The sequence below is a fragment of the Paroedura picta genome, chromosome 11, assembly GCF_049243985.1.
Source record: "Paroedura picta isolate Pp20150507F chromosome 11, Ppicta_v3.0, whole genome shotgun sequence".
NCBI lineage: Eukaryota > Metazoa > Chordata > Lepidosauria > Squamata > Gekkonidae > Paroedura > Paroedura picta.
The window spans coordinates 22,007,584-22,020,088 of NC_135379.1; the positions used below are offsets into that span (position 1 = coordinate 22,007,584).

At 44.6% G+C, this 12,505-nt stretch overlaps 1 protein-coding gene across 3 annotated transcripts in view; it reads right to left on the bottom strand.

Moving 5' to 3' along the window:
- Positions 1–8,704, bottom strand: part of SLC25A13 (solute carrier family 25 member 13) — a 110,107-nt gene extending 101,403 nt beyond the window's left edge. Inside the window, exons 1-2 of one of the 3 annotated variants that reach the window (XM_077303647.1) lie at positions 8,561–8,674; positions 2,839–2,853 (exon numbers count right to left, since the gene is read on the bottom strand). In XM_077303647.1, coding sequence (XP_077159762.1) covers positions 2,839–2,853; positions 8,561–8,572 — 27 coding nt within the window. In that variant the 5' untranslated portion in view covers positions 8,573–8,674. Of the gene's footprint in view, positions 1–2,838; positions 2,854–8,560 lie in introns of all 3 variants that reach the window. The other 2 variants (XM_077303648.1, XM_077303650.1) reach the window with 2 other exon arrangements.
- Positions 8,705–12,505: the final 3,801 nt, after the last annotated feature.

Here is a 12,505-nt window from a genome sequence, read left to right on the forward strand (position 1 = left end):
GAACAGGTCTTATGTGTGTTGTCTGTAGACAATATGAAGTAGTATGAACGAATAATGCATAGAGTTCACTGCTCCAAAGAGAGAGATGAAGCCTGTAAGAATAGCAATCAAATGGCAAGATGTTCAATTCAGTTAAGTCAGAGAATTTGGGGAGCTTATATCATCAAATACAATAAAGCAATATGTTGTGCTGGACATAGACCAAATACTCCTGGAGAGTATAAGTAACAGACATTGCACTTTTCAAAACTTTACCCTGGGAGTAAGTCCCAGTGAATGCACCTGAGTAAAATTCTGAGTAGATGTACTTAGGACATCTCTGATAGTGTACCATATATTTGAAGAAACAAACAGTTTCAAGGTAGCTTAAGTTTATTGGCCCTAACAGCCCAACCTGGTGTGATCTCATTACAGCCTGCAAGCTTAGCGGGGTCTGCCACTTGGACGGAAGAACACTAAGGTGGACTGGGGCAGCTGGAATAGCACACCACCTCTGCTTATCTCATGCCTTGAAAAACCCAGGAGGTAGAACTTCATAGGGTCACATGAGCTGGTTGCAATTCAATAGTGCACTTTATGAGTTAGGTTTACAAGAGAGAATAGGAGCATAATGGCTAAATATTATGGCTAACTAAAGGACTCTAAAATCTTTTGCTGAAATCAAGGCAATGAATTATGGATTAACATTGACCTGCCCCCCTCCTATAAGAGCCTACCAGAAACTGTAAGAGCTCTCCCCTTGGAATAAATGGAAAATAAATAACATCTGCAAGTAAGCATGTACTAGTGGTACTAGAATCCTAAGCACTTTATATATTTTAATTGTTTTAACTGTTTTGTTTAATGTTACAAATTTGTTTAATGTTATGTGTTGTAAACTGTAACAAGCCGGTATCTGGGAGTGGTCATATAAATCCAATACATTAATTCATGTAATTAATTTATTGACCCATGAGGTCCCTTCCAACTCTATGATTCTATGTAATCCATTATTCTGGTAATCTGATCAAAAACACAGCAACATTTGTCTTCCAAGAATTTATAACTGACAAATTCCATGCTGGAATCTATTAATCCCTACACTGTTTTCAAGACTGTACAGGCTGATTACTTTCTTCCTGATGATCTGGGGCCAAGGGACCAAGCCCTATGAAGATAGGTTGAGGGACTTGTGAATGTTCAGCCTGGAGAAAAGGAGATTGAGAGGGGACATGATAGCCCTCTTGGTTGTCACTTGGAGGAGGGCAGGATGCTGTTTCTGTTGGCTGCAGAGGAGAGGACACGCAGTAATGGGTTTAAACCAAGTACAACGATATAGGCTAGTTATCAGGAAAAAAATTTTCACAGTCAGAGTAGTTCAGCAGTGGAATAGGCTGCCTAAGGAGGTGGTGAGCCCCCCCTCACTGGAAGTCTTCAAGCAAAGGTTGGATACACACTTTTCTTGGATGCTTTAGGATGCTTAGGGCTAATCCTGCGTTGAGCAGGGGGTTGGACTAGATGGCCTGTATGGCCCCTTCCAACTCTATGATTCCTAATACTGAAGTTGGAGTGACCAATCCATAGATTCACTGACTCTTTCCCACCCTGCCCTTTTTGAAGATCAGGACAATATAGTTAATCTCCAGTGAAATGCCAGTCTTATGGTACATCTCCAATCATCCAAAATTTCTCAAAGATAAAAGGCAAAAGGTACCACAAAAGGTGGTGCATCAGCAAATTCTTTTAGCATTTTAGGCTATAATTAATCTAGCCTAGAAGACCTGAACTCATTTAATGAGGCCATGTATTCTCTGAGCAATTTCTCATCAATGCTTAGCTGCAATCCCGTCCACTCATGTCTGAGGTTGTCAGGGTCAGAACAAGGACCATATGCTTTAAAGACCATTAACAGCTTTGTTTACTCAACTCATCTGCTAGACTCAAAACATCCTAATCAAAAATAATCTGATAGATGAAATTTGCGCAAGATTTTAAAAAAACAAAACAGTTTATTGCAACACACATGCAATGAAGTTCATGCTACATCACAGTTATATGAACAATTGAAATAGGCAGGCTAATTAACCTTACAATGTCATGTGCTGTGGATGGTTTGGAGCAGGGATGGCCGAACTGTGGCTCTCCAGATGTCCATGGACTACAATTACTATGCACCCCTGATGGACAACTGGAGAGCTACAGTCTGGCCACTCCAGGACTTTGAAGTATCTGTCAAAATGGTGATTCAGGCATGCAAAATGGTGACAGAGACAGTAAAGTATGTTCTGCAGAAGCAAGACCAGAAGTTGGTGTCTGCAGCAATTTCACTAAAAGCTTGCACAGAACAGTAATTCATGCTGTAATCTCAAAATAACCTACTCTGAGTAATGTCTCTTCGCAATCAACAGTTTTGTGTTGCAATTGAAGTCAAACTGTTAGTTTTTTCAATGGACTCATAAGGAGATAACTCTGTTTAGGATTACACTGTAATGGGTACAGTTCCAGGGCCAGAAATATCTTTGGCACAGTTGTGTAGGCCTATAGACATCTTGAATGTGCTGTAGATAAAGTGTATACAAATTCAATACAGATTCCTAAAAATTCAATACTGATACCAAGCAGAACTTTGGAAATCCAATACATCCATATTTTGGGGGGTAAAAAAAAGAGAAGTATGAAAAATAGAGTAAAAAAAATCCTGCTTTTCTGCTATGCATTAAGCAACATTTCACTTGCTATATAGTCAAATTTATTCACATGAGGCAGATGATTTAAAAAATGAATGAATAAATTAAAAAGCAAGCATGCTGCATGGTGACAGAGACAGAAAAGATCTCAGGGAAAAAAACACAAACTCACCGATCCATTGTTTGGCTGAGGTGAAAAAAGCAACATTGTTAGGCTAGATCAAAACAGAATCTCTGCACAAACCAAATTTGATCTTTCAAAGAGCCACATCAAACTTCAGTCTAAATGGTCTCCCAGTGGCATTCCATTTGTTTTCACAATCCTGGAAATGCACAATTTGTCTCTGTCTGCTTCAATATACGTTCACAACTTCCAGCCATTTGCAGATTTTGTCAGGTGGGACTATCCTGATTCTTATTCCTTCTGCAGCCCTTTTGTTCCATAGTGTCATCACACCCACAGGAATAGAATAGGCCAGGGGTAGTCAACCTGTGGTCCTCCAGATGTCCATGGACTACAACTCCAATTTGCTGGCAGGGGCTCATGGGAATTGTAGTCCATGGACATCTGAAGGACCACAGGTTGACTACCCTTGGAATAGGGGACTAAGTGGAGTTCTTGGGGGGAGGCGGGAGAATCAGTGCAACTAACAACTTCTTCTGTATACAGAGGCTGTTTCTTTTGAGGAACCACGTGGTCCCATGTATGCGAATAAAATTATTCAGTTTACTCCAATTTTCACGAAACATAACGTAATGCTAAAATAATCATTAGCACATTGCCCAACCATAATTTAGAGGACTGAAAATAAGCCACTGGCCTATCTGCTCGTTCTGGATTTCCCTTTTCACAGCTGGCTATGACATCCAAATTGGTGAGCTTTCTTTGTAATCCACTTATTAATTGACCAAGAAGTTTTTATACTTATCATCTGCCTTGAGTCCCATTGAGAAAGGCAGGTATAAATGAAAATATAATAATATAATATAATAATAAATTAATCATAACCAAGAATCACAAAACCACTCCATAGTTTCTGATTAGAAGAGAAAGAAGCTCCAATCAGAAATCATCTATTTGGAAATGCCAACAAACCACGGTTTGTGTTACAAAAGGAAACTGGAAGGAACACAATGGAAGGAAGATGAACGCAAGCCCAGAACTCATTTTCAATCTTCTCTAACCTGTGGTTTGGACACACTTCTAAAACTGAGCTAATGTTTTAAAAAATTGTTTGTAACAATCTGTTTCAAGAAATATTTTTCCACACTAAAAGTCCCAGCTCATTTATGACATTAATTTAATGAACAACATCACCAAATTCCAGCCACTGTTACAGGATACCATAAACGAGGGTACCAATTAAACATTCAAAACACAAACTAAGTTATGTTTAAAGGCACACTAGCATTCAGAATGAAAGAATTTTGAATGGTTTCACTTAAGAGGTTTTCAGCCTTTATAATTGCATGGGAAAGTTAAGAAAGAATGTGATACATTGGCTCAACTTCTGTAGTATAAAACTGAGGACTAGCTATATGGGGCCATGGTAACAGATCTATTCATTTTCACATCTCTGGTCTGATCTTTACTCAGTATCTGAAGAAGTAAATGCATTTGAACACAAAAGCTTATGCCCAGAATGAAACTTGGTTGATCTTCAAAGTGCCACTGGATTTACTTGACTTGCAATCTCATATAATTTAATATCAGAAGTGTCCTTTAAAAACAGAAATGCAGGTCATTGAGGAAAACCTAATGCAGGAAGGAGGGTGGAGAATGCCTTTGCTACTGCAACACCAACATGACATTCCAAGTCGATGAAGCTCATGATCACTTTGTGCTGTGGACCAAATAGCAGCATTCCTGGAGAAAACTTCAGCCCTTAACCCATTTCAGTAGGGCTTCCGGCCTGGACATGGGGTAGAGACAGTGCTAGTCGCCCTGACGGACGACCTCCGACGCCAGCTAGACCGAAGCGGGTCAGTGCTGCTTGTACTATTAGAACTATCAGCAGCGTTTGACACAGTCGATCATGAGCTCCTACTTCACTACCTAGCCGATGCTGGGTTATGGGGAACAGCCCTTAAATGGCTGGTTTCCTTCCTCCGGGGTCATGGACAGAGGGTAGCAATAGGAGAGAGAGTATCTAACCATCACCAGCTCATATGTGGAGTCCCACGAGCATTCCTCTCTCCTATCTTATTTAACATCTTTATGCGCCCTCTGGCTCAGCTGGTGCAGAGGTTTGGGCTGCGTTGCCATCAATATGTAGATGATACCCAGCTCTTCCTCAATGGATGACTGCCCTGACTCTCCCCCAGAATCCTTAGCCAGATGGACAGTATTAAATATAGTATTGCTCGAGACAAGTGAATTACAGTTTACTTTCAAAAGTGGACTCCTGCTTCAGGGCTGGAGATTGTAACTAAACTGTTAGCTGATACTCATGCAACTCTTGCAGTGGTAATATTTTTGGGCTATGGCATTTAATATTGATAGGCTATAACGTAAATGCTGTATTTATAATTATGCATTTTGTATCTTTCTCTATTTGCTTCTGGTCTGTGAACATTAACAAATCAAATGGAATGGAAAAATATTATTTTGGCAGCTGGTTCATAATCTGAATTATTTTGTACAATATAGTAAAGGAGGAATGTTACTATTAGACAATTAAAAAGAAGGAACTTCTCTTATCTCCCGAATGACCACTCATTCTAATATCTAGAATTTCACCATGGATGGGTCCTCACAGGTAACTGGAGAGAATACTAGGAGGACCCAGTAAAGATTTATGTTCAAAACATCATTATATTCTACCACTAGTTGCATTTCATTTGGAATCTTACCTTTATTCATTTGGAATCTTTTTACTGGACATGCATGTATTTTATAACATATTTGGGACTGGGATGGGATTAGTCTGCAATACCATTGATGTAGCCAGTAAAGCCTGCAAATGCAAGGGTTGTTTTGGATACTTTTCAGATCAGATCCCAGGATGTTTGATGCCTACCACCTGCTTCTATGACCTTTGTCCTTCCGGGTTGCTTAAAGCTGCTAGGGCAGGTGCTGGCTGATTGATTTTGAGAGGTAGTTAATGTCTCCTTGAGAGAGGGGGTGGTTGCTTCAGTCCTAAAACAAAGTGCAGTCCTTCCACTCCTGAAGAAATCTACCTGGACCCCAAAGATTTGAATAATTATTGACTAATCTGGAATGTACCATTCTTGAGCAATTTGATTGAGCATGTGATAGCTGAACAAGTCCAGGGTTTCCTGCTGCATTTCTCTACCCAAAGGAGTCTCAAAGCGGCTTACATTCACCTTTCCTTTCCTCTCCCCACAACAGACACCCTGTGAGGTGGGTGAGGCTGAGAGAGCCCTGATATTACTGCTTTGTCAGAACAGTTTTATCAGTGCCACGGCAAGCCCAAGGTCACCCAGCTGGCTGCATGTGGGGGAGCACAGAATCGAACGCAGCTCGCCGGATTATAAGTCCGCATTCCTAACCACTACACCAAACTGTCTGAAAGGCAGGATAATCTTGTATAAAAAATAAACATAGGTTAGTATGTAAACTACTGTTATAGAAAGTGTTCCTCTTTAGGAATTATTGTGCTGTACATTAATAACATGTTTCAATCCCATACTTTGATGTGCGTAGTTAATACGGGAAAACTGACCAATCAAAGCCCCCCATCATCATGTACAAGTCATGTGCCCATGCCCATGTACTTGTAAGCAATATCTTTACAGAGAAGATATACCTAAGTGTAAACACACTGATACCTACACAGGACCACTTTCCATATATTTTGAGAATTCCTGAGATCATATATCTAATTCTGAAGTAGGCTACAGGGTATGGATCAAAAAAATCCACATACTGGGTTAAGGAGAGACAAACCTAGGGGCACCTGTAGATTTGCAGGAAAATCCTCACCTGAATCTGGGGAGAGATGGAGGGGAAACTTATAGCTAGGGAGCAGCTAAAAATAGGTTGGTTGGGAAGTGGGAAGAAGAGAAGAACATTTTCGGCCAAACATCCGGAAGACGCCTGGGGTGCACACGTGCTGGGGTTTGTCCATGCTTTGTACATTTAGCCCATTTAACATAATGGATTTGCAGCATAACAGCCCTGACAATCATAGATAAAGGGACTATATTAACATATGTAGGGGGTGGAAATTTTCCCACAGTGGAAATTCCCACATAGGAAAATTCTGCTACAATTCTTCCACCCACATCCCCAGTTTAGTTGGGACTAGGATGAACGTTATTATTGTAAACTGCCCTGAGCATGAGGGAGGGCCATATGGAAATGTAACAAAATGAATAAAAATAAATAAACATGACTTGCACTTTCAGTAGTACAAGCCTACTGAAACTGATCAGCTTAGACTGGAAAAGTTTTGTATATGACTACGCTGACAAACTAGAATGCATTCTCCAAACAATCTAATAAAATGTGTACCATATAAAACATTTTGAGTTTTATTGCTGCTGTCTAGTCATTTTTAACATGAATGATGAGTCGTGTAAAGTGAATATCCTCTTAAGATGGTGCTCTTACAAACTCAACCCGCTAAATAAATAGAGGCATTTGACTTAATCTGCATTTTCACTGTTTGACTGGTTGTAACTGCATCCCTTCCTTTGCAAATTAAGACAGAAGGAAGGCAATGGTATGCACAATCAGGCTGTAATTCTACATTCCAAAATAAAAAAGGAGGCCTGAGCCAGTGACCTACTGAAAAATAATGTGTGGGGATGAACAATGGATTGTCAGTAGTCACAGTGTTCTACTCACAGGAGCAGCAGTGCATGCCAACTATCTGATTCTGGCCTTTTGAAGCCTGTGCCTTACTAGCATTAGGGGAGATGGAATTGGCACCTATAATGGCAAAATATGGGGGAGAAGGGTTGCTTTTAGTTCAACATTTTTACCACTCTGCTCTTTCGGGTGACAACCAGTCTTCAGTGTACCAACTTGGAAAACAGTCAAAGAATCAGGCGGTTATCACTGGTCCAACCAAAGTCCTTGCACGAGCCTGACCTTTGTGTCAACTGTACAGGCACTGTACTGGGGCAGTGTCAGCGGCAGAGTGCTTTCAAGCAAGCTGCCATTCCCACAGAGGAAGGTGAAACGATTAGGCTATGTTGTCTAGTTCAGGGGTTGTCAACCTGTGGTCCTCCAGATGTTCATGGACTACAATTCCCATGAGCCCCTGCCAGCCCCTGGCAGGGGCTCATGGGAATTGTAGTCCATGAACATCTGGAGGACCACAGGTTGACTATCCCTGGTCTAGTTGCCAAGTGTGGAAGGCAGGCGGTCCCTGAACCGAGTCCCTTGCGGGGCGCTGAGAGCACAGGTGGAAACAGGCTTTCAAAGTCGCTTCGTAACTCTGGGGCGTCTTACCAAACCCCCTCAATCTGCCAGCTCATGCACAGTCCCTGCAGAGCAGGACTGACAGGGTCCTGTTCCAAGTCCCGGGGGAGGGGGGCGCTCATGGCAGCGCAGGGAGCCCCCCGTGCGTCGGAAGGTGCCTCCCGAGCACACCCACTTCCCACATCTCCGGGCCCGAGGGCAAGGCGATGTCCAGGCATGCGTCCCGTCCGTCCCCACCCCGCACCTCTCGGCTGGGCGCTCAGCGTGGGGCCTGGGCACGGGGGAGGGGCTGCACACCGCCTTCCGTGGCGCGGCCACGACCCCTCCGGGAGCCGGTAGAGGGGTGGCCCCCAAGGACAGGCCCGAGGTCACAACGAGGAGCCGCTCTCTCTGGCAGGCGGCGGCTTCCCCGCCCAGCAAAGGCGGCGGCGGCGGCAGAGGAGGCGGCGTGGGAAAAGGGCGGCGGCGCCAGCGGCTGTCCCGACTCCGCTCCCCGACTTACCTTGGCAGCCATACTTGCCCCGTGCAGCCAGCCCGCCGGCCCCTTTCCCTGCAAGGCGAGCGGCGGCGGCGGCGGCGGCGGCGGCGTCCTCGCAGGCGCGCCAGCCAGCCGGAGGGTGGGCGGGAGGGCCAGGGCGGGCGCTGATTGGCTGCGCGCGGTCCCGGGGCCCAGCTGCCGCGCGCGTGATCGGGCTGGCCTGGCCGGCGAGGGAGCGCGTGGCTGGTCGGGGCCGCCGCCGCGGGGCGATTGGGTCGAGCAGGACCGCGGGGGCTGGTGCGCCTAGGTCGAGGCGGATCTTTTTGCACGCTGGTCCCGCGCAAGACGCCCGGTTCCACAGGGCCTAATCAAGAAGAGCTGTTTTTTAATATATATATATATCCCGCTTTTCACTGCCTGAAGGACTCTCATCACAGTGGTTTACAAGGTTCGCCCTGCAACAGAGGGAGCTCTGAGAGAAATGCTCCAAGAACTGTGACCAGCCCAAGAGCACCCAGCTGGCTGGATGTGGAGAAGTGGGGAATCAACCCGGCAGAGTCTGCCACTCTTCGTCCGCCACACTGGCTCTGCAAAAGTCACTGCAAAATCCTGTTTGGGGCCGGTGAAACTTGCCGTTGGTTGCTGCTTAGTTCCTAGAGCACATTACACCACAGTGAAGCACGCAGGGCTGCTCTGTGATAGGGATGCCAATCCCCAGGTGAGATCTGGGGATCCCCTGGAATTATAGGGGACAGAGATCAGTTCCCCTGGAGAAAATAGCTGCTTTAGAGCAGTGGTCCCCAACCTGCGGTCCGCGGCCCGGTGCCGGGCCGTAGTACCCTGTCCCCGCCCCCCCAGCAGTAAAAAACTTCCCAGGCTGCAAGCTTGCAGCCCAGGAAGCTTCTTACTGCAGGAGGGGGGGGAGAGGGAATCAGGGCCGTGCCACGTATCGCACGTGTGCGATGTGCGGCCCGGCCACACATGCACGATGCGTGGGCGGGGCAGTTGCCCTGCCGGTCCCCAGCCGAAAAAAGGTTGGGGACCACTGCTTTAGAGGGTGGGCTCCATAGCAGCCTACTCCACTGAGGTCACTCCCCAGCCCAAATCTTGCCCGCTTCACCCCCTCCAAGTCTCCTGGTATTTCCAGACATAGAGCAGGCCCCCCTCCTCTATGAATATCTGCGGCATGTGCAGTCCAGGATCAAAGCTATAGATCAGCCTTTCTCAACTTTTTTTACCGTTGAGAACCCCCTGAAACATTCTTCATGCTTCGAGAAACCCCAGAAGTGGCACCATTTTGCAGAATGTGTTTGGGGAGCATAGCAGGGTACATGCCACCCAGGGCCCCTCTCCACCCCCTCCAGGCCTGTCATTGGACATTTGGTGAGGAGAAGGAGTGACATGATGATATATGGTCATACTGCTTCGTAAACGTTTAACAAATATTAAAATATATTGAAAACTAGTCCTAAAGCCCATTGCACCCAAGGATGCAAGGATGGGCGCTAGGGGAGGGAGTCCATGATATTCACGCCGTCATCCTGCCTGTCTGGGATGTTGGCAGCGTAGGTGATGTTCGCGGCATGTGGCTGGGCTGCCATGCAAGCTGGTGGCTGGCCTGCCAGAGCGTCAGGCTGGGCAGGGTGGCGTGGTCTGCTCTCCATGGCCTGGGAGCATCTGGCCATGAGGCTGCAAGTGCACCTTGCGGCCTGCTCCTGGGGGTGGGCGCTCCACAGGCTGGCCCAATTTGGGTGCACCCAGCTTTGCTTGCCTATGGCCATCTAGAGAGTTCATGGCAGAGATGAGATTAACGTTGGATCTCACAAGCCATGCCAGTTCATACAAAGAAAGCACTGGTGGTATAATGCTGGGGGCTTAGAATAGCACAGGCAAGTACATCTTGAACATCTGTTGTGCAGGCTGATCCTATGCAGATTTATGAGAGACACTGGGATTCAGTGGTTAGAGTGTCAGACTTGGATTTGGATCCATATTCAGATGTCTTCTTTGCCAAGACAGTTTGGCATGAATATGTTTACAGAAACTCCTCCCAGCAAAATGAAACACAAGCATTCTTAATGCGCAGTGGATATGTTTACTCTGTAAAGATTCGTTGCAGTTGATTAATTATCAGTATCTGCAGAGTTGTGGTAACAAGGCAGCTCTGATGAACGAATCATTGGCATACATGCTCAGAATATAGAGCACTTTGCACATGTCGTGTGCACATGGAATATTTATCAGACTGTAATGGACTACTAATATTATTTCTTGTCCACAATTAGTCAATGACCATCAATAACTCTCCAGAGATAGAGCCCCCCCCCAAATAGGATTCTAGCAATCAAGAGAAAGGAAATATTATTCAATCATTTGTTCATGATTAATCACATGCAACCATTAAGCAATTTCTCTATGTTAAATCATTGTTATTCTAGGCTGGTAAAGGATTTACATAAATGCAAGAAGCCAGTGACAAACCCCCATCAAAATCATTTCAGCTAATAGCCAGGGGACCATGGCTCACCAGGAAAGATGCATATCTGATGTCCATTATTTCCAATCCAAAGTGAAGTAGGTACAAAGAGGTTCTTTTAAAATATTTTTTAAAAACCTTGTTTTTGTTAAAAAATATTCAATGGAAAGGTATTTCTGGATGTTAGTCTCTCCCATCCCAATTGGAATGAAATTCTTTGGGGTTGCCTGCCTGCCAGGATTCAGACTGATAGGAAATAGTAGTCTTATTTTATAGAGTTAAAATTCTCATTTGCAGAGAATGTACAGGGATGACTTTGGTAACCCAAGAGAGCACAAAAGGGACACACATAACATATAAAGGAAATGCCACTGGGTGCCACACTTAACAAAATATGGTGCTGTTGCCCTGCCTCTTCTGGATGAAATTAGTCCTGTCTCTGGGGATTCTCACGGGTTCACAAACAAAGCCCATAGCCAGATTAGGTCCACACCACTACAACACAACATATATCATTTGTGCAGCAAGTCTTGCAACTGGAATTCAAAAGAGAGCCATGTAAATGCAGTATTGAAGAGAATGAAAGTGGTTTCTGCTAAAATGGAAAGTGGCAAATGAAGAAATGATGCAGCCTTTGGCAGGCTGGTATACAAGACAACTGGGCCATACCTACCACATGTCGTGCAGGCGTCATCTACAATCCAGGCAAAGAAATCAGACCATTTGTTTCCCATCATCATTAAGTTCTAATATCTACACAAAGGCAATCCAATTACAGGAAATCACAGTGAATTACTAAGTACAAATACAATCATTCAATCTCCCTGCAAGTTAGAATGCAAAACAGATAACACTGTTGTGTACCAAGTCATAAACTACCTTAATGAAAACTGAGGTTAAGGTGGAGAGATCCATGGAGTTATTCCCCCCCCCCCAAAAAAAAAACTGCTTAAAAAGATAATGGATGCAATCAACCTCTTGTTGAAGCCAATTGTTGATTTTAATGTAACCGGATTACACCCATGGTGTCTACAAGCATGCATCTTGGACAGGTGGTTTAAATTAAGAATGGTGGGCTTTGGGGTTTTTCTCCCCTGTTTTAGTTTGGCTATCCAGAGAGACAGGAAGAAGTAAATTATGAAATCAGCTGATTGTGGTTCTGTGGTTTCATGCTTCAGAAGCAGGCATGATGTCTCAAGAGCAAATCAGCTATGAAAAGCAACTGTAAAAATGGCATAATGTGCAATTGTGTTTATTGTCTTCCAATGATTTCCAGATCTTTCTCTGGTTTACAACAGGGGAATGCACTATCTTCAGAAATTCAGACCTTTCCTCAGTGTCATTCTTAGCAAGCCACATTGTCTCCACTGCCACATTAGAAGCTTGCTGTAAAAGGTTGGTGGATCTTCATATGGTCAAAATCACAGTTCAAGGTAGTAGAAGAGATACCCTGAGTAGAAAAAAAGCTGTAGAACAAAGACCATTTCTGCATG